Here is a 22,426-nt window from a genome sequence, read left to right on the forward strand (position 1 = left end):
GCATCCCTGCAGAATAAAGAAAGAAAAACATAACTGTTGCTGGGCTTGAGTAACATTGTTTAACAATGACTGAAAATACACATAGTGGTGCAATAGTTGACGCCTTTGAATTCCATCACAATTATCTCAGTTTGACAGTCTATTCAAGGGCCTGTAACTCTGCAGCAGAGTGAGTCTTTGAAGAGCACGGCGGCAGATACCAAAGAAAGGCCAGCGGGTGCTACCAAAGAGGTCCGGACAACTCGGTAAATTGACTGCGAGCACACAACTGAACGGTGTGAGTTCGGGGTCAATGGCTCGCTCTTAGCTTGCTTACTTGGAGCCTGATCCGCCTGGGCACAGAATGCGAGCAGGTGATATGAATTAGTGTCTTCAGAGCCCTGATTTTCCTTCGATCCTCCTCTCTTCTTGGATTTCATTGACCGGTGAGAACAGGCCTGAGGCTATTGTTCTCGGCGCCGGAGCTAATTTGCCATATAATGAAATATTGAGGGATGTACAATGAGCGAGGAACTGTTAGTTCGGGGTAGCATGTTTTAGAAACGTCTGCTGCTCGGTGAGAATGGGGAGGGAGGAAGGCCTCTCTGGTTAACACACCCCCAGACACACTTTGAATTCAAAGCAGCTCAAAGCATAAAATGTATCCTCTAAACTGTGAAATGCTGAATCAATTTGAAGCAATTTTACTCTTGTTGCACTGGCAAGCATCGTACCCATTTTATTCTCCAACTAATTAGCAACTACATTTTTTTAAAAGCCTCATGCCGAGCCTTATCGCATTTCACAAGTTTCTTTCCGGCTGTGTTTTCGACACAGGGTTCATACAATTAGTATTCGACAACTATTAAATTGGGAATTAGCGTCGGATTTGCCGTTGTGATTTGAGAGCTCAGTTTCAGTACAAGTAACAAAGACAAATTTCATTACCTGGATTTGTTCGAATGGCACTTCGAAACTAAAAGACTCATTGTAGTAAGGGTTAAGGGTGTTCTTTTTGATTGTCGTCTTCTTTTTCTTCAGCCGCTTGCCGTTCTGCATCAGGTGGATCTTGACGTAGGGATCTGAAAACACACAGGAACAGGACATAGCATGAGAAATTCTTTTTCAATCACTTTTTTTTATGTCCCCCAACTTATTAAGGATAAAGGTTTCCACAGTCTTGGAAAACCTGGATATATGAGGGAATTTTAAAAGTGTGATTTCTACACCCGATCATAAAAAGTGAAAACCATAAAGAACATTCAGATTCTGGAATAAAATAATTGATTTAGTTTAATTTCAATTATTTTAATTTATTGCCACTCCTAGTTTCTGTAAATATTTATTTAATCATTTATCTTTTATTCTATGTATTCTTATTTTTTTCTTACATTTGTCAAAATTGTGTCAAATTTTGTACCCTTTCATCATTCTGCTTTTGGACTGTCAAGCTTTTTCTGTGAAAGCTACTATCCACCGGAATACTCTGCCAGATGATATTAAGAGGTGTCCATCTATTGGTCTTTTTAAAACCAAACTTAAAACAACAACACATACTCTCCTTTTAAGCACAGATAGTGGTTATGTAACTGCTTTTATAATATGCACTCATATCTTGTCAAATAAAAAGAGAGAAGAAATGTGTTTGTGTACAATGTATTGCATGTATCATGCATGATATTTGTTGTTGATTTATTATTGTGAGGAGGTTTGTTAATGGTGACCTGCCAAGGGACGGCGGATGAAAATTAGCCATAGGCTAAATCTGGCACAGTGCATTATAGAAACTTTTATGTTAAATATTGCACATGGTCCCTTTCCAAATCACTATATCTTTTCTGCGTTTCTGTGCACGCTGACACACGACATCTGCAGCCTCTACTGAAGCTCCGCCACAGAGCAGATCTCTAGTGGTACGTGCTACGATAGTCCAAGCTTTTATACACATGGCAGCTGTGTACCCTCCAGTCTCTTCCCTGTGACATTACTGCCATTCAGGCACATCAATCTCTCCCTGTGCCTCAAAACACTATCATTTCCAGCATCTATATTCTGTCCCCATCATGCATCTCTCTTCATCTGTTTACCTCACCCACTACTGATTCGTACTCACCTTTCTTAGAATCGCTTTTTGATTGAAACCTCACAAAACAAGTTAAGGATGAAATATCAACAACATATCTGATTTTACGCCTATACACCTTCCATTTTGAACAGGGGAGCCAATGTCTGTATTTTATATTATACTGCGTCTGTAAAGAGCGGTGACTACGTATGCCTTCCTGAGCCTTACAATAAAAAAAGGATATAGCAGCAGTTATTAAGGTGAGTAATGGTTGAACTTGACAGATTTAACTATTTTCAGAATTACCTTTTGTCCAATATGAAATTTTATTTCACCCCTTCTCTCCCTGACACTCTTATATGTCAGGAATTTCAAAACATCTCTGGCATTTCCAATCACGTTTTTCAACTAATGCAAATACTCTTTCTCTGTGAAAAAAATTAGAGTAGCACATTCCTTACACAGAGAGAGAGAGAGAGAGAGAGAGAGAGAGAGAGACTTCGAAGGCATGCTGAACTCCATACCCATACCATATTAGGAGCAGGGCAGCACAAAATCTTAGGAATGCAGTTTTTGGAAGTGTAGATCTTACATCTCATAAGGTGAGGGTGTGTAAGAATGAGCATTATACTGTATATAGTATTAGGACTGTAAAAGATAACATGTTAATCGAAATACATTTCAAGCAACATATGAATCACACATATTCCAGTATATTAGATGATGTTTTAACAGTGAAATACTTTCTCCCCATCTCCTTCACTCTTTATGACTTTGTCATTATGTCATTCTCACTTATGTACATCACACACATCATATTTTTCATACAATATACAGTATAATACCATTCAAACGTTTGGGGTCAGTAAGATTTTCTAAAATAAATACATACTTTTGTTTAGTATGAATACGTTAAATTGATACAAAAGAGTTTTTATTTATCAAAGAATGGACTGCATTTTTTTTAAATATATATATATAGCACTTTAACAGACCCTATGGCCACCAAAGCGCTTTACATATTGCCTCACATTCACCCATTCACTCACTCACTCATACACCGACGGCGGTGTCAGCCATGCAAGGCGCCATCCAGCTCGTCAGGAGCAGCCGGGGTTAGGTGTTTTGCTCATGGACACCTCGACACTTGGTCAGGTGGAACCGGGGATCGAACCACCAACCTTTCGGTTTGTAGACAACCTACATGAACCACTGAGCCCCTAAAAAGAATCCTAAATCCTAAAGAATCCTAAAAACTGTCACAGTTTCTTCTAAAATATGAAGCAGCACAATCATTTTACATGTATAATAATAAAACATATTTCTTGAGCAGCAAATCAGCATATTATACTGATTTCTGAAGGATCTTGTGACACTGAAGACTGGAGTAATGAGTGCTAAAAATTCACAGGAATAAATTACATTTTAAAATGTATTAATAGAAAGTTGTTTTCAATTGTAAAAATATTTCACAATATTACTAGTTTTTGGAGTATTTTTTATCCAATGAATACAGCTTTGGTGATCATAAAAGAGTGATATTAACATGGAAAAATCGTATTAAAAGCTTATTACGGTAGTGTACATATATTTTTAAATCAAGATTTTAAATTTATGGAATTTAATAGCACTAACATGAACCTGTTCTCATCCATGTACTATGTTGTACTATGGATTAGGATATCTATTATTCATGTTTGCTGCCATGCCGAGAGGCTTTTGAACTAATCACGTGCATAGACTTTCTCTAGAAATTATTATTATATATTAATATAACGCAAATACTGTTTTTGTGACTGCAAACTGTGTTAATAATTAATTGATATGAAGTGATTGTATAGGTTGTAAATGTTGTACAGCACTTAAGGAGCTTTTGTATGGCATTTATGCCTTTAAATGGCACAACATCTATTTTAAATGGATTTCTATGGTATTACCCATAAAAAATGTATTTCAGATCCAATGAAAAAGTATGCTTTCATATTTCCCTGATTCATCCATGGAGCTTCACACTCTGACCGTCGGATCAAATTTCAGATTGAACAGTGATGCATTTAATTCAGATTATGCGAGATGAAACGATATATTTCTCAGAATAGAGCAGCACAGCACCTCCTGTTGAACTTACACTAACACTGCACGATCTGAGGAGCTCTGGCTGCTCGCTCCATCCACTTTTGATATTTATGATGTTGAACTTAAACAGCACTTCTCCGGGCCTATAACACTATTAACGGTGGTGCTTTTTCCGGTTGCCTGGCAACAGAGTGCTGGAGGTTTGAGGTTGTTTGGGAAATCTGTGGTAGTCTACACTCACACAAGCCAAGTTTGTGGTTCAAGGAGTTGGCAGTGCTTGTAATGTCTTCCGTTTATGGTTCATATAGTCACTTGAGAAGCTCATCTAAATAGGATACTGAAAATCCAAGTGAAAATAAAACTGGCCCTTGTTTCTGATGTGGTATGTTTTCATTGGCTCTGGCACATCCCGTATGGACGACAGACTCATAGGTGTCTCCTAGTGGTGGACAGCATGTACTGCAATGACCCACAACTATAGAAATGCTATCAATAGCCAATTTGTTGGTGATTTTAACCACTATTTTGCTCATATACATAAACATGACTATGCATTGTCTATGAAAAAGTATCTGGACACTTAAGCCACACTTAATATGTAATGTTGTTCTATTAAATGTGTATTAAAAGTGTTGTAATGTAAAACTATTAAAATCATTTTCTTTTAATTGAAATTCAGCTACAATATAACATGCGTATTAAATTAAAAAACTTGAAAATTAGAAAATAAATGAAAATTAGAAAAGTTACCTTGGCTGAAATAAAATAAATAAAACATTTAAGTAACTAAATACTAATACTAAAATTACTAAAACTAAAACCGAAACAAAAATAAAGGTCAAAAGTTTGGAAACATTACTATTTTTAATGTTTTTAAAATAAGTCTCTTATGGTCATCAAGGCTGCCTTTATTTGATCAAAAAACAGTCATATTGTGAAATATTATTACAATTTAAAATAATGATTTTCTATTTTAATGTACTTTAAAATATTATTTATTTCTGTGATGCAAAGCTGAATTTTCATCAGCCAGTCTTCAGTGTCACATGATCCTTCAGAAATCATTATAATATGGTGATTTATTATCAATTTTGGAAACAATTTTGGTAATGTGCGTGTCACTGGATATTTTGCTATCTTATTTTAATTTATTGACATTCCTACATTTTTAAGCGGGGTTTAAGTGTCCATATGCTTTCTGAGACTTTGAAATTGTACCTGGAGCTCAAGCAATACAACATGGTACCAGCAACACCGAAGTCAAGAGTGCATGAACCGATAAACTGCATAACCTGAATGCAATGCAAGCATCTCCCAAATGCATTGAAAATAAATGTAAATTTGTACATATGTGCAAATACAATTCATAATCTAAACCACAAATATCGACCTAAATGCACATCGAAGAACAGTGCAGAGATTGGTAAGCAGTGCTCTTGTGAATTAATTCAAATTACATTTATTTTAGCTGCAACAACCACGTCTTGTGTGATTAGGGAGAGTAAACAGGATTTGAAAGGAGAAAAGGATAAATTATAGTGTTCTGATGAGTTGTCCTCCCTGTAGCTGAATCACAATGGAAACAGTCACTAATTATTGGCATGATCCATGCGGGCCTATTGTTTCTAATCATGTGACGGCTCTTTGGACATGCTCTCCAGCGATTCCTTTGGGAGAACGACTCCCCCGTAACAACAATTAAATCTGAGCCATTTTCACGAACTTGGAACGAGAAGAAAAACAGAGAGAGAAAGAGAATGCAGGGACAGAAATGTTTTTCTAGTACAATCAGTGGGAACACAGAGCGCTTTGTCAAAAATGTTTATTTCCAATGCAAACCGTCGGAGTCTGGCAAAATCCCAGTAATTGACAGTGAAAGCACCCTTAACTGCACAATTTTCGCACAGGATTTGATCGATCTGGCAAGCGGCCAATTCAACAAGCACAACGATGTAAAGCGATAGGAGGCTTGGGGGTTACAGTTATCAAATTGTGAAACCTATAGTCCTCCAAACACAAACCCATAAATAGAACTGTTAACAGTGTTAATTCCATCAGAGCGCTGGAGTACCTTATGAAACATGACTGACAGTTTATAGCCGGCTTTAATCTGGATTGCTAATGGACCGGGGAGAGCGAGAAAGTTTGTTCTCAGCTCCGCTGCTAATAGCTGAGCGATGAGAAGTAAATGTCGGGTCTCTTGGGTCCCAGCAGTGGGTCTGGAACTGATGGCCTGCTACTGGGGGCGAGAGGGTGGGGAACGATAGATGGACAAGGCAGAGGCCGTTTTTCATAAGTGGTTACAGCACCGATGAGGACTGATTTCTGAATGCCGAGCTGTAAATTTACTCTGCGAAAATGTATTCATGTATTCACCAGAGCCGAATATTACTTCAGCTGATAAAGCGCAGCTCTCCGTACTGCCGCAGGTTTGAGAAGTGTCGGATCATTTCAAGCCACATTTTGGGATTTGTAGCTGTGAATGACTGCGTATGCATTACATGATTTTAAAAGTGAAAGATATACTAAAAGTGACTTCGCATTTACATACAGACAGCTATGAGAAAAAGAAACCGTGTTAAGGACAACATGAAATGTGCATTCACGATGCATTTAACTTCCATAACGCGTCTTTCTTTGTGTATTCAGCTGGGAATGATGTAAAGCGGGAATCTGATTAGATGCAAAGATGTTAGGCTATTATTGTAATAATAATTTAACATTTTTCTGCATGGTCTTATAAGAAGAAAGGTCTAAGAAAGTGATTATATTTTAAAGAGCAATTAAGAAAAACATTGTATGTCTTTATGAGAGAGAGCACTATAAAATCAGCAGCATGTCTTTACCTTGAAAAGCTCACTGTATCATTTGTTACACAATATAAAAGGCCTCTAGAGATTATCAACATGATTAAAACTTTGCTGAAAAGCCTGTCGTACACAATATACTACATGACTTCCTGCCGTCTGATTGATAATGTATACTTGTTTAACAAGTAATAGGGCTTTTAGTATCGTTTAAAAAATGTTCACTTTCAGGTTGTATTACACACATCTTTTTGCTGTGAAAAATTCACAGATTCTTTATAACATTGTTATTACATTGTTAGTAATATTTCAAGATGAACACGTACTGGACTGAAGCAACTTAGGTTTACTTGATTATCCATACAGAATTTTTTAGATAAATCATGTTTTAATTAAATCATGTTAAAAACATATAGCGCATGTATGTTGCACTATATGTTTTGTCCCCCACAATAAGTATCATCATACCATTAGTTTGACATATAGAGTGACAGCTAATATTTATATGCATTTTGTGTAAGTAGTCTGCTATGCTGTTATAAAAATCTCGTTGATTTACAGTACATTAACTGAATAAAACGGAGGTGATTTTTTTCTCCTCGAGCTCCATATTCTCCTATATAATACTATCCTATATGCACGCCTGATGCATCCAATATGATACTCAACCATTTGTTTTCCCCTTTAGATTTTGTCTTTGGTTAAAGAAAATCAAATTTCTGACTATTATTTCATATGTCAGGGTTTACAAACAGGATCCATTTTGATTTCACAGTGTATGGTTTATCATGACAGCTGGCAACAAGACAGACAGTCCTAAACTGTCACATAATGGCACAAGCCAGTAACTGGACTCACCTGACAGGCCACCGACATCCATCTTCTTCAGGTTCTTGGCCTCCAGAACGACCACGGTCAGTTTGCCAGCAGTGGGCACATACCGCAGAGAGAAACAGATGTCACCCAGCTTCTCTTGCTGCGAGTGGTAGAGAAAAGTTCAATCAGGGTCATCATTGTCAAGGTAAATAGAAAAACTGAACCTGAAAACCAGGTCAAATTTATTCACTGATTGAATTCTCTAACAAAAATAGTGCTTAAGAAGAATAGCCGAGAACCAAACATCTTCAACTAAAATAATTTAGCTAGCACACAAGAGGCGTGAAATATTCCTCTTTACACAAACACTTTTAGACTTTCTCTCACTCAACATGATTGATAAGAGAAATTGAAATGAGCTGCACAGCGTTTGAAGTCTTTCGGTCTGATTCATTTTCCACAAATGTAGTTGCAGGGGTAAACACATTGAAAATACATTTACATGTACACACATTCCATTAATATTTCAGGAGCCATTCTCATAAACATGGGCGCAAACATATGTGACATATAGAAAACAACAGGAAGGGGTAAAAGGTTATATCCCTTTCCTTTTGACTGGCTGATGCCATTTTCCACACAATCAATTTTCTGTCAATTAAAAGGTCATCAGAACAAAACAAAAAAAAACATTTGACTGCTTAATTAAATGAATCCTACAAGGTAAATATGTTGAAACAACTGCTGTTTGACTGAAACACCCAATTATTTATACGGAACAATTTTTTTAAGGAAACCAGGAATTGTGTAGGGGGGAAAAAGAGCAAAGAGGACTGAACTGAATGGTTGACATTTTACTTTCGTTTATTTTTTTACTGACACTTAAAGTGCCATCCTCAGGACACCACTCTAGAGATCCTTCGGTAAAAGTTAATACGCTCCAGCTTTCTCAAGCGTTGCTTGAAGTGCTTTGCTAGCTCATCGCACATGGAGTGTTACAGCAGCACAAACTCAAAGAGCAACCTTCAACGTATGTAGATAGCCTTCAACTCTCTGCCCTTAGCAAGCTTTTGACAGCATCATAATTAACCTTTACACCAAGGATCAGTGACACAAAAACAAGGTTTCCTTAGAAACCACAGCTTAAATTCTATATTCCATGACATTTACCATGAAAATTGAATCTCCCCAACCACTGCTTGCAAAGTCACACTTTTTTATTAATAAGACAATGGCACGGCCCAACTGATTAACTGACATTTCCATTGAAGATAGATAGCCCTCAAGTCTTGCACCTTTACAGTGAGTGAATTTCCATGCAGCTCCTGCTAAATGATATTTACTCTTGTTGTGTACAACCTTTAAAATATACGAGGGGAACATTTCAAACTTATTTGGTGCATGTGTTAAAGAAAAGCTCTGGGAGTATAATTGTTTAAACGTTTCAGTCTTTTCACCAAATCTTGTACATTTTTATTTTAAATATATAATATATTACATTTATATTCCTACATTTAAAATATGTGAAGACTTATAATTTAAGTAATACAAATTGTTGTATTATTTTACACAAAGTGGGTCTCCACATGGTGGCTGCCATGTTGAGATCACATGTCTAGAAAAACAAAACAAAAGATTTTGAGGCAGTCACTTAGTAGCTGCTACCAACTGGAATAACAATGTAAACTTAACCAGTCAGTGAACAAATCAATGTGAATGGATATGACTTAACATTTTGTGTGAATGGATAAACATTTTTTAAAGTCACAGGGAAAAAATCACTAGTAGTGAACAACTGAATTGGCAAAATTTCTACGCTTAAGAAGGTCAGGCAATAAAAATGGAATATTCACTCATAACATAATATTTAATCACATTACCACGGAACAGGTTATTTCCACCCATGTGTGTTACCTCTTCTTTCTCAGCGCTCACGAGGTCCCTCCACTCCTCAGTCACATGACTAAAGTCGACTTTATTCATGGGCACCTTCACGTCTCCAATGGCGTCGTGTTTGGAGAAGCGGTCAAAGTCATATACTGTCATCATCAGTGTTTTACCTCCAAGCTCAGTGTAGGGAACCTGTAGGATATAAACGGTGAAAATAATTGCTTGCATACCTACCAGTCTAATCTCTCTAAATTCCAGCTATGGGACTTATCTACCAGCAAGATGTTGGGATGAAACTATAGGACAATTGCAGGTGTGTGAGACAAAGACAAGGAGAAAGAGAGAGAGAGAGAGAGAGAGAGAGAGAGAGAGAGAGAGAGAGAGAGAGAGAGAGAGAGAGAGAGAGAGAGAGAGAGAGAGAGAGAGAGAGAGAGAGAGAGAGAGAGAGAGAGAGAGAGAGAGAGAGAGAGAGTGAGAGAGAGAGAGAGAGAGAGAGAGAGAGAAAGAGAGAGAGACAGAGAGAGAGAGAGAGAGAGAGAGAGATTTTATTCTTGATTGCCTCCAATTGAGCTGTTTTTCAGACAAAACTCATTATCCCGAAGGACTTGTTCCAACATGGCGACAAACTGCTTGATTGGCCGGGAAAGAGATAAGACCCAAGGGTTGCTATTTTGTCCTTGACGCTATCACACACACCAGCTCTCCAGTGTCTTCATTTCAATAATGAAGGCACTTGTGATTACATGTCTCTTGATGTTGTCGTGTAGTTCATTTCTCATTCTCAAGGTACCATGCCAGTTGAAATTGTGCTAGGCTAAACGAGGAAAAAACAGGTAAACAGTCCTCTACCCCTTTGGTTGGCTCAGTTATATTTAAATTTTTTTAAGAATTCAACACTTCACTTCACAATTTATTAGAAATTTAGAGGTCTGACTGCGGTAATTACACAAAAATGATTTTCTAGCTGCATGACGTCTCATAAAAACGAATCGGAAAGCTCTACTGAACATTCAAAATAGAAATTATGGTCCTTCCTGTATGACAGACACCTGCAGGAGTCCATCCTCACATTTGAGTGTAATTACTCCAATGCCTTGTGTCTTGTTAATAGACCAGATAAAGTAATCAGAAATAACTTGATCTACTTAATGAGTGGAATGTGAACAAATAGATCCAATGGCAAATTGCTTGTTATGTGATTATTAAACAACGTTTGATGAAGTTAGGTGTTTGTGACCTACCTTAAATGTGAATTGCTCATTGAAAACAGGATTCAGCGTCTTCCGGTGGACCTTGGTCTCAAATTTCTTCTTCTTGTCTGGAAGAAGGTAGACCTTCACGTAGGGGTCAGAAGTACCACCCATATCCATGGCAGGCAATTCTGCTGCTTGTATAATCCCCACTAAGAGCTAAGAGGGGTCAAAAGTCAAAGTTTAAGAGAACATGATTAAGACCTTGAAGAGGAGTGTGGTCTTTGTCTGAACCATCATCCCACCACCATTCTGTAGATACCTCTGTTATGTCACGTAAAAGTACTGGTGTTCATTGTAAATGTAGTAATGATCAGATTCATATAAAGACAATTGTTGAGCCAATTGTTAACTTGTAAGCCTCTGGAATATCTGCTTAAAGTAACTGTAAAGTCAAAATTAAAGGGTTAGTTCACCCAAAAATGAAAATTGTGTCAGTATTTACTCACCCTCATGTTGTTCCAACCCCGTAAGACCTTCGTTCATCTTCGGAACACGAATTAAGATATTTTTGATGAAATCTGAGAGCTGGATCACTCCTCCATACTAGTCCATAGCCTTCTTCAGGGATTGAACTTGCAGGCCCCGAAAAGTTATTAAAGACATCATTAAAATAGTCCATGTGACTACAGTGGTTCAATCTTAAGTTTATCAAACGACGAGAATACTTTTTGTGCGCAAAAAACAAACAAAAATAATGACTTTATTTCAACTATTCATTTCCTTCTCTGTGGGCCTCGAGTCAGTTCACTACTATAATAGCTTAAGCTTCTGTTGTTGTACATCACACGCATCACACACATGACCAGCGTCGGCCAATAGTGAGGCTACGTGTGACGTAGCTCTACGCAATTACACTAGTTTAACTGACTAGAGGCCCATAGAGAAGGAAATGAATAGTTGAAATAAAGTCGTTATTTTTGTTTGTTTTTGCGCACAAAAAGTATTCTCGTCGCTTGATAAACTTAATATTGAGCAACTGTAGTCACTTGGACTATTTTAACAATGTCTTTAATAACTTTTCGAGGCCGGCAAGTTCAATCCCTGAAGCCTATGGACTAGTATGGAGGAGTGATCCAGCACTCAGATTTCATCAAAAATATCTTAATTCATGTTCCGAAGATGAACAAAGGTCTTACGGGATTGGAACAACATGATGGTGAGTAAATACTGACATAATTTTCATTTTTGGGTGAACTATCCCTTTAAATATGTGTTCTGAGTTTGTCACACCACAGAAAAATGTGTTATTGGCCACCCAGACAAACTTGAATGATAAAAAAAGCCGGCAAGTAAATAAAATAAGCTATCAAAATGAGCAGTAGTCTCTGCTCTCTAAAGCTGGGGGCGTTTCTGCTGGCTGCGCTGAAACCACGCCCTCTCGTGGGAAAGCTGCCGTCGCCACACTCAACTGTCACCGCTACAGCCAGAATGGATGCTCGCACGGTGGGCACGCACTGCCGATGATGGCACCAGTTGTCGGTAGTTGATCTGTCCAGTTGTCCAGTTGATCTGTTTTGTACGTGATCGCATCCAGGTAGTACGTATTTCCGTGACGAAGGCATAGCTAGCTCGCAAACTGTAGGCTGTAGTAACTTATAGTACTGACAATAACTCACGATTAGGGGAGGGGCCAGGCTCAGTGGCTCCAGTGCATCATCAAGTAGGGGCGTGTCCAGGAGCTCAGGGGCTCCAGTGCGTCATCGAGCCCCTGTTTTAGCCGCGCCCAAAAAACACAGCAATGGTGAAAAACTGTTTCACGGACTAACTTCACAATTCAGTACCTCACATTTCACAGTCTTTGTAATATGTTTTAGCAATACATGTCTAACCTTTATAATGTGTTTAGAATTTTTTATTTTTTTTTATTGCCTTTACAGGGACTTTAATAATCTGAAACCCCACAGAGAGGTCAGTTATAGCTATGATGCTGAGGTGTGTACTTCAGGCCTGGCCTGCATTACTATTTAAACAGTCCCAGCATTATGGAGGCGATGGGGTCAGGCCATGTCAAGCGTGGGCCTCCTGATCCTATCTCCCCATCAGCTCTGATAATTGATAGGCCGGCTGGCTGGGCTGAGGTCCTGATTGACCTGCCAGTCACCATATCCCCTGCATACCCTCATGGGTCCTAGATTCAGTCAATCAAGTTCCCATCAGCTTCCCATAAAACGCCCCGTCTACACAGGCACACGGGTAAAGATCTCTCTCTCTCTCTCTCTCTCTCTCTCTCTCTCTCTCTCTCTCTCTCTCTCTCTTTCTCTCTCACTCAGACTCCGCTTGTGCTGCCACAGAAAGCACTGTAGCTAGAGACAAGCATTGCCAGTATTTCTGGTTTAGATGCTGGCCATCAAAGAACCCTGTGATTGTTCTTTTGACAAAGGAGCTATAAAGATTTTAATTTCCTGTCAGGCTGTAGTAATGTTAGATTTTTGCTATTAAATGGTGATGGGTTTCAGGTCTGGACAGTTTTATTGCTTCATATTGTCATCTTGGATGAAAAAAAAGGGACATGTTCTAACTTCATGAAAGAAACACCCTCCACAAACAGTTTGAACACAGACACAAACAGCAAAAGAAGCATCTCTATTTTGAAGGAAATGGTTGCAAGGTAGAAAATGCTCCACAAATAATGTCCATTGCTCCAATAATCCCTGACACCATAGAGCATTGGTGAAAGTGATTGACAAAATAAGAGCCCTTTTTATCTCCTTTTTACCAACAGTTCTCTATTTTTGATCATGCTGAAATATGACCATTAACGTGACTGGAGAATTAAAATTTCAATATATGTTGACGCAAATGATTTAACATTTCCTACTACTTGGCAGAAGAAAATTTCTTGGATGTCAGATAGATTTTGACCCCAGAGTCAGATTTGGGCAGGTTAGCTATGGGAAACTCAACATCAAGTTAAAAAATAACTTGTAATTTCCAATTATCTGTAAAGGTCAAGTTCACCCTAGAAAGCACATTTTGCCAATTTTAACACTTCTTTCAAGATACTTGATCATATTGCAATGAGGAGATCCTGTAAAATCAATACCAGGGCAATCAAAACCTGTTGACAACAGACAATGTATAACAAAATTATGTGACCACACCTTTAGCCCCATTTCGCAATGCATCTTTCAATGCATCTTTCATCTTTCACTGTCAGTCTCACTGGAAGTTTGCGACACGATAACAGATGACATCTCTAAGTCTAAACGAGAAGTCTTTTGTAAGAAGCTCCTAGCTGTGAGTTGGATTGAATAGCTGTGAACAACTGCAGCAGTATGAGTCAGGGTGGATCTGTCTCTGGGTTGATTGGACATAGATGGGGGGTTAAGGAATATTTAGTCCTGATGAGACTTTGACCATAATAACCTTCAATCGCTCTGCAGGCTATAATGTCCATTGCTCCCATACATTACTTCACACAGTTTGAAGAATCAGATTGATGCAGGACATGCTGGAAGAAGGTTCAGCCGTATGACTTCACCTCAGTGATTTCAGTACTCACAATCTGTCATCTGAAGGCTTTGAGCTGTCATCTTAAATTAGTGCTGCAATGGTTTTCAGAGAAAACAGTTTTTCAAACAATGAGGGGTTTCTGTCCTTACAATACCTGAGATTCATTAGAAAACAGGCAGTGATGGCAATGATTCACCTCAGTGAACGTGTATGTATTCTCAGTTCAATCCACATCTCGTTTTCTATCCTCATTAATAACATCGCCCTTACCTGCACCCTGTCCCTCCGTCTGAAAGCTCCGCCAAAGAGCCGCCCTGAATTCTGAGATATTGTGTTGTGTGGCTTTTGTGACTGCCATGTTTTGTCATGTTTATTTTTACTCTCTGGCAAAACGTTCAGATTACCTTAAAACAAAACCAGAGTTTAGTTGAGCTCCTTGGAACCTTTCCCCTTTGGAAAGGGCAAGAGTTAAAGAAAAATCTCCCAGACCTCCCAGACCAAATCTCCTCTGCCTGAAGCGATGCTCGGCTTGATTTAAAGTCAGACAGGAAAGAAGCAAGCAGATTTCCTGCTGTAATGGACAGTGGAGATAAATTCAAGTGCGTCTGTCTAGTGGAGTGTGTGGGTCTATGGGTTGAATCTGGGTCAGGCTGATGTGGATTTCTCTGCATCTTCTGCACTTGTTTAGTGAATTTGCTTCTTTGTGTACATGCTATATTTTATACTCATATTCTTATCCCTCATATGAAGGCTTTAGTAAAATATACCAGCTATTTGTAATTTTTTTGTTACATGCCCAAAGAAGAGAACAAATGCAGTATCTTAAGACATTCTTGTTCTTAAAACTGTTATGCCATTAAATGAAAGCATTACCAGTCATTTGCAGTCATTTTGTCATTTCACCACTACATTGACACTATATAATAAAAAGCTGTAATTTGTGAGTATGTGATGGTGGATAATCTGGCTCTTTCAGGTTTGTAGCTTTTTACTGCTCTGTCTCTGGGCAAGAATATATGCACAGCTTTAATTATCTGTCAGCCAGGATCTGACAAAAGGAAGCGCATTCATTCTGGAAGTCACTTAGCTTTCAAGCTCAACAGCCTGTAAGAGGCGCCCAGTGAATTTCGGCTTAGCCTCAGAGTTGAAGACAAGCCAGCACCCTCATTCAGTCAGTGTGGAAGAAAGCCGATTCAAACACAAATCTAACTGCTGTGATGTGCCCTTGACATTCACAGCATTTGGTGAGTTTACAGGATGATGGGCATTATTTCTTAAGTGCTAAGTCTGAATTCTTCTGGCTTTCAGAGATAGCACTTAATAATAGAGCACAGGTATAAAAATGACTATGAAAAGTGATTCATATTGTCGAAGTTCACTCTATCTTTGTGTTTTTTCAGTGTGTATTTTTTAAACACACACCTTATAGTGAGTATTCAATTATGTAGGAGTGACACACTGAATAACCTTAGAGAAATGGGCATTATTTGAATAGAACTGGTTACATTTTGACGGACAAACACCCTGTACTTACGAAGAAGACCTCACTAAACACCACACACAGTAACGATGATTCGGAGACGGCCCCTTACCGTATTCTCTGTGAAATTGTAATCCATGGAGTACTGTAATTTGCCAAGTTTCTCTTCTTCCTTAGGCTCTGCCTCTTTCTCTGTATCCGTCAGCCCTGTTTCCGCATCATCCTCATCCTTCAAGGCCTGAAGGAGACACCCACTAACAGTCAGTCCTGTCGGCCCAACGCTGGCGCAGCCCGATTGCCCTCGCCAGAGCGCCGGGCCAGCCCTGGACCAGCCTGCTCTTCAACCGCACCTCTATTAGGGGGGGAGCAAGCACTAAAACACCACAGCAATTAAGACCATGACATGCTCAGTGATGCACTAGACTTGGGCTGTGAACCCCTTTCTCTCCTATGGAAAGTCGTTGAAAGAGTTGCAAGAAGATGAATGAGTGCAAGCAGTTTAGGTTGGTGGGAGGGGCAAGGCTAGGGCTGGGGGGTATGAAAATATATTGACAACGCATATGGTACTGTATATCGTTATTTTACAATGGATTCGAACTTGGCTCATCCAATCATGTTTATGACGTTTTACCCTTCAGACTCTTCATGGAGGACTGGAGGGCATTGGTCCCTTTAACATGAAAGATTAAGTCCATAAAGTGGCTTATTATTGCGTTATTGATTATTATTATTATTATTATTAATGTTATATTAAATATTAGTATATTGTGCTTGAATTTTTATGTACATTGAGAAATATAATACTGAGTTTGTGTATATTATATTATGGCACAGTTATGATCACTTAGATTATGAAAAGTTGTTTCTCCATAGATTCCAGACTAATAATTAATTTGTTATTAATAATCTTATATATATTTAATCTTCTAATTAATCGCAATCTTCTTAATCATTCATTCATTATGCATCTATAATAAATAAATAAATGCAATTATTGAAAAACATTATAAGAAAAGAAAAAAAGGGAAAAAAAATGTATATCGTGTATGCCGATACTTTGATACAAAATTACTCTGTCATACCGCCCAACCCTAAGCAAGATGAGCAGACAGATGTTCTTAAGAAATACATTGTACAATACATTGACCTTTATGTTATTTCAGGCAGAACAATCTCTGGCATCAACAAATCAGTGGAAAAATGTTGTGGATGGTGTGGCAGTAGCTCCCTAGCTAGCCTGGGTCTAAGACGCTGTGTTAAGGGAAAGTCGAGTGAGCTTTGTTGTCGCTGGAAAGCATGCGATTGTTGAGGCAAACTCAGCTCTCAGTTCATTCACTGTGAAATAGTTGCCTTCTGAAAGGGCACTTTTGCTCATCGGTAAAGCATGCAGGGCATTCACGTTCTCAAGAAGAGTGCTCATATAGTGACCCTCATTCTCTGTGACGTGATCTTTAACACACAGTGGCGTTGTCATGACCCTTAGTTATTGGCGATAACCACCACGCTAATGGAAGCTGTAAGCATCATGCCAGCTGGAGGTGTTGGTGGGAGGGATCATATTGTGTACAGGGCCTGTCTTATTAGTTGTTGGGTTACAAGTGTGAAAGCAGAAGGCTGAACAAAATTGATTTCTTTACTGTCTTATCTCCTTCTGAGGACCAGACTAGTCTCACAAGCACTTGTGCACTTCAATTCAACAAGCTTTTCGAGGTGCTTGTTAAATTTAAAGGCATAGCTCATTCAGAAATTATTTTTTCTCCCTCATTTGTTGCTCCAAACCCATATGAAAGCAGAACACAAAAGGAGAAGTTTAACAGGACATGTGACATGTTCTTTTCCATATAATTAAAGCGGATAGGGATTAAAGGCTAGTTAGCCAAAAAACAATCAAAAAACAAAACAACAAAAAACAGCAAAAAACTTGCTTGAGATATAATGTGGTCACCATTCACTTTCATTGTAGGCAAAACAGCAGCTAGGAAATTCTGCTAAACATCTCCTTTTCAGTTCCAGCGTAAAAAATGAAGTCACACAGCTTTTGAACAACATGAAGGTAAGTAAATGAAGAAATATTTTATCCCTTTAAATGATTATTTTTGGAACTGTAAAATGATTAACACTAGTTGGTATTTTGCAGCTGTGAGTGTCCTTTATTGATACCCTTTCCATCTGACTGGCAAAGATGATGTTTCAAAAACATGTCAGCCAATTAAAGATCAGTCTGGTCATCGTGTCTGAAAATTGCTTCTTGAACAAATTTGTCCTGCTAATGAGGTGGGTGCTGTTCTCCTTCAGGACATTTTTCAATTTTAGTTTCAAGTGGACCAGATGAGTACTGATAATTTGGCCAAGGGCAGTCAAACAAACCGAACGCATCACTAGCAGTTTAGCAATCTGTACTTTGACAGTTCTCTCAACCATTTCACTTTTTTTTTTTAATTGTAATTTCACTCAAGCAATTTCCAGTTGCTTTTTTGGACATCAAATGAGAAGCATGTTTACAATGAGAAATCAATGTGGTTCAACCTTGCTGAAGCGTACCCAAGTGCATTTTTTCTCTTCATATATATGTGTATATGTAGACTTACACACATATATATTGTAGATATACATGTACTGTGTGCATAGTTACATATATGTTACTCTACTAGAGTAAACCTGTTATCAAGAGGCTAATAAAAGTCATTACAGCAGGCTATAGAAGATCCAACAGCAATTGGGAACCTACCGCCAGTGGCAATCCCGTAAAGTCATCAGACAAAACATAGATAAGGAGGACATGGAAGGAAGAGACACAAATTAAAACAACCACACACAAAGGTGACCACATGATTCTGGGCACACCAGGAGAAATGACTGCTGAGAAGCTCAAAGCTCCTTCTGCTGACAATAAAAGATGTACTGTATGCTGTGCAGGACATTATACTGCCAAATTGCTCTGGATTAGTGTGTATCATTCAAATACCTGTGCTAATTGGTTAAATAAGAGTGAAGATTCATTGACCTTTCATATTTAGCCAATTAGCACAGGTATTAGAAACTATATATGGGTGTTTCCCTGCTAAAAACAAAAGGTTAAATCAGCTTAAGTTGGTTTGTTTTGTCTTTGCTGGTTTAGCTGGTTGTCTAACCTGTCTAAGATGGTCTTCAGCTGGTCTTCCAGTGACCCAAACTCCCTCTAAAACCATCAAAGAGACAAACCTAACCACCTTAGGCTAGTTTAAGTTGTTTTCAGCAGGGTTGTGTTTCAAAATATTGAATGAGAAATTATTACTATGTATGTATTTCAATGGCTGCAGTTATTTTTTTTGAAACACCCATTTTGAATGTACTAATACACAATGTTGGTTTGTAAACATCATATAGCAGCTATTGTATATCTGCTTTTCACAAACAAGTGTTCTCATTTAGTTTGACGCTGATAAACTGTGACATTCTGGAATGCCATACTGGGTTTTTAAAGAGTGTTGTTAATTATCTGTGTCTGTTCCTCTTCACTGTGCTTTGTGCTCGAAAATCAATGTCTCTAATTTGGGATCTGAGTGGTCTTGGCATGGTCTCAAAGCCAGTGTCCTTACACCATGAATTAAGCTGACTTTGTCAATTATTCTGTTAGAAGTGTACTATTGCGAGCTTGTTAATACAATTAACATGCTAACTAGGGTTAAAGTGCCAGTGTTCCATATAATTAGCGAGCTGCATTAATGTTCTTTCTCCTATTTTTTTTCCTTATCTACTGTCATTTCTCTGGGTTGATACCACTTCATAGCACAGTTAACCATATGCAGCACTACAAAGACTGTGAATTAAGTTAAATGCAAGAAAAACTGAAAAAAAAAAAAAAAAACTCAATACTTTAATGAACCGTTAACATGCCCAGGTTTGCAGTCCTGCAATTAGATTCAGCTGTGAAACAACATCATCAACAGATGACTCAGTCTAGATTGAGTTGTCTTATGAATATTCATAATTAGCATTGTACATTAATAAAATAATACTTGAGGAAATAATTATTTCATGCAACTGCTGACCACTAAAGAATATGGCTAATCCAAAAATAGTAAAACATTGTTTTTACCTCGGTTTTGACACCGTCTGTGACGTCCTTCATGTTGATGGCATTCTTGCCCTTGTCTTTGCCCTTTTTCTTGTTCTTCTTCTTGAATATCCACTTTTTGCAGATGCAGAAGCAGCAGGAAACAACTAGTACAACAGCAACGAATGCGATGGCGACGATGGCCCATGATGGCACTGTGCAGACAAAAACAAAGAGAAAACATCCACATTCACTACATTTCAAATCTTCTGAAGCTATACAATAGCTTTTTTGTAGGAACAGACCAAAATTGAAGTTGTTATTCAAATCTGAGTTTAATATATTACATTTACTGTATGGAAAATAGCAGCCAGGACATTCTATTAAGTTTCTCATTTTCTGTTACACAGAAAACCCATATTTTTTTTATTTGAGGTGAACTATTTCTCTATTAAATTTTTCCCATTTATTCAAATAAAAGCTGCACTAGCATGACTGAAAATAGCTGTTCTGTGACCGGACTGAGCTGACGTAGTTCCAAATAGCCAAGTTGCTTTACGGTTCAATATCTTCCCAGAGCAACAAAGAAACGGAACAGGCTAGAAGGGAAAAGTTTCAGTGTGTTTGTTGACACTCTTTGATTAATTGCCAGAGACCTTCATGTCTGCCGGTCGCACGGGATTAACGATCTTCGCTCAGACAGAGATGTTGCAACGCTCTAGTGAGAGTAATCAGCCAATTTAGCTGAAAACAGGAGCTGTTGGCATTCACAACTTGCAATTTGATCACTCTTGGAAGACATTTTGAGCTTGACATTCTTAAAGCAATCACCCTCAGCACAGGATTTATTTGATTGTCAAGGACAGCATGGTCTAAATAACAACCAAATAACAACAACTAAATAAATGGAACGAAAATAGTCTGAAAAGTATGACGTTTAATAAGATTTGGACTTAATGAACAAAAATGTATGGCACTGGCCAAGTTGCTCTAAAAAAGTGCTATAAAAAATATTTGTGAGCAATTTACATCCATACAGCATAGTTTTGTAACTAAAATAGTATTTCCTCTTCTGGTCATGACTTTATAAACACAGCTCCGAACTCCAGCGAGTGCTGTCAGGGGAGGACAATTGAGCCTCTCAGCTTTTCGACAAGATTAACAGCCTCCTGCCAAGACAAAGAGCGACGCCTCTATACAGCAGGGCTAAAACTGCATGTGTCAACAGAGCAAGCACCAGATACAAGAATGTCAGTTCCTTAGACTCAATAGAAGGTACCTCCCCAAACCGACATTTGCTGGGAATAATTGGAAGACAGATGTGGTAGAAGAATCCTGCATTCAGAGACTCGTACAGTAATTACGTCTTTTGCGCACAACACAACAAACACCTGGCAACCAAATGGCAACTTTCAGGGAAGCAGATTTCTTCAGATGATTTTTCCACTCCAGATTTGAATGTGCTTGATTTGCTCCGGGACAATGCAGAGTCAAGGACTGTATAAATAATGCCAGGCTCCAGTGAACAAATTACATATTGTATGCATAATTTGGGAAACATGCAAGCACTCAAACATGATATGGCACATCTCAAGAAACCAGTCAAGGTCATATTTCACCACAAAATTTAAAGAAAGAAAGAAAGATGTGTTAATGAGAATTACTTAAAACCGTATCTATTCTCATGGAAATTTTGGGGTTAGATGTGCTTAACTGCCCTAAAATTAATGTCCCAATCAAATCATGGTGGATATTTAAAATAGGCTTCATATATCAACAAGCCTATTTATAATCATTAATATCAAGAGATATAATTTAATTGATTTGACATGTTTCCTTTTTCTTTGTAATATTGTGTAAAATGTGATCTGTTTTTCATAAGGTTCATCCATTTTATATTTCAAATGAAATTCCAGCCAGAGCAGTTGGCATTTAGAACATGTCCAATATCCTGACAGCTTTTTATTCTTTTTCTTAAATGTCCTCAATTTGAAATATCTTTTGTTTCTCTTATCACGGTGTGAAGACTTTATATTTGATTTGGCAGTAGAGAAATATTAAAGGGATAGTTCACCCAAAAATGAAAATTGTGTCAGTATTTACTCACCCTCATGTTGTTCCAACCCCGTAAGACCTTCGTTCATCTTCGGAACACGAATTAAGATATTTTTGATGAAATCTGAGAGCTGGAACACTCCTCCATACTAGTCCATAGGCTTCTTGAGGGATTGAAACTTGCCGGCCTCGAAAAGTTATTAAAGACATCGTTAAATAGTCCAAGTGACTACAGTTGCTCAATATTAAGTTTATCAAGCGACGAGAATACTTTTTGTGCACAAAAACAAACATAAATAACGACTTTATTTCAACTATTCATTTCCTTCTCTTTGGGCCTCTAGTCAGTTAAACTAGTGTAATTACGTAGAGCTACATGACTTACAACAACAGATCATACGCTGTTAAACTAGTAACCAGACTCGGGGCCCAGAGAGAAGGAAATGAATAGTTGAAATAGTCGTTATTTTTTTTTTTTTGCGTACAAAAAGTATTCTCGTCGTTTGATAAACTTAA

General features: G+C 38.1%; 1 protein-coding gene across 10 annotated transcripts in view; it reads right to left on the reverse strand.

Annotated features, from left to right (window-relative positions):
• Window positions 1-22,426, reverse strand: part of syt1a (synaptotagmin Ia) — a 231,555-nt gene that overhangs the window by 2,547 nt on the left and 206,582 nt on the right. For 6 of the 10 annotated variants that reach the window (XM_077234215.1, XM_077234212.1, XM_077234213.1 and 3 more), the window contains 6 exons: window positions 19,898-20,070; window positions 15,932-16,057; window positions 10,875-11,042; window positions 9,658-9,825; window positions 7,786-7,903; window positions 928-1,061 (listed from right to left, as the gene is read on the reverse strand). In XM_077234215.1, the coding sequence (XP_077090330.1) occupies window positions 928-1,061; window positions 7,786-7,903; window positions 9,658-9,825; window positions 10,875-11,042; window positions 15,932-16,057; window positions 19,898-20,070 (887 nt within the window). The remainder of the gene's footprint in view (window positions 1-927; window positions 1,062-7,785; window positions 7,904-9,657; window positions 9,826-10,874; window positions 11,043-15,931; window positions 16,058-19,897; window positions 20,071-22,426) is intronic. The other 4 variants (XM_077234217.1, XM_077234218.1, XM_077234220.1 and 1 more) reach the window with 1 other exon arrangement.

The sequence above is a fragment of the Siphateles boraxobius genome, unplaced genomic scaffold, assembly GCF_051911475.1.
Source record: "Siphateles boraxobius isolate OS27281-9 unplaced genomic scaffold, OSU_SipBor_1 19, whole genome shotgun sequence".
Lineage (NCBI taxonomy): Eukaryota > Metazoa > Chordata > Actinopteri > Cypriniformes > Leuciscidae > Siphateles > Siphateles boraxobius.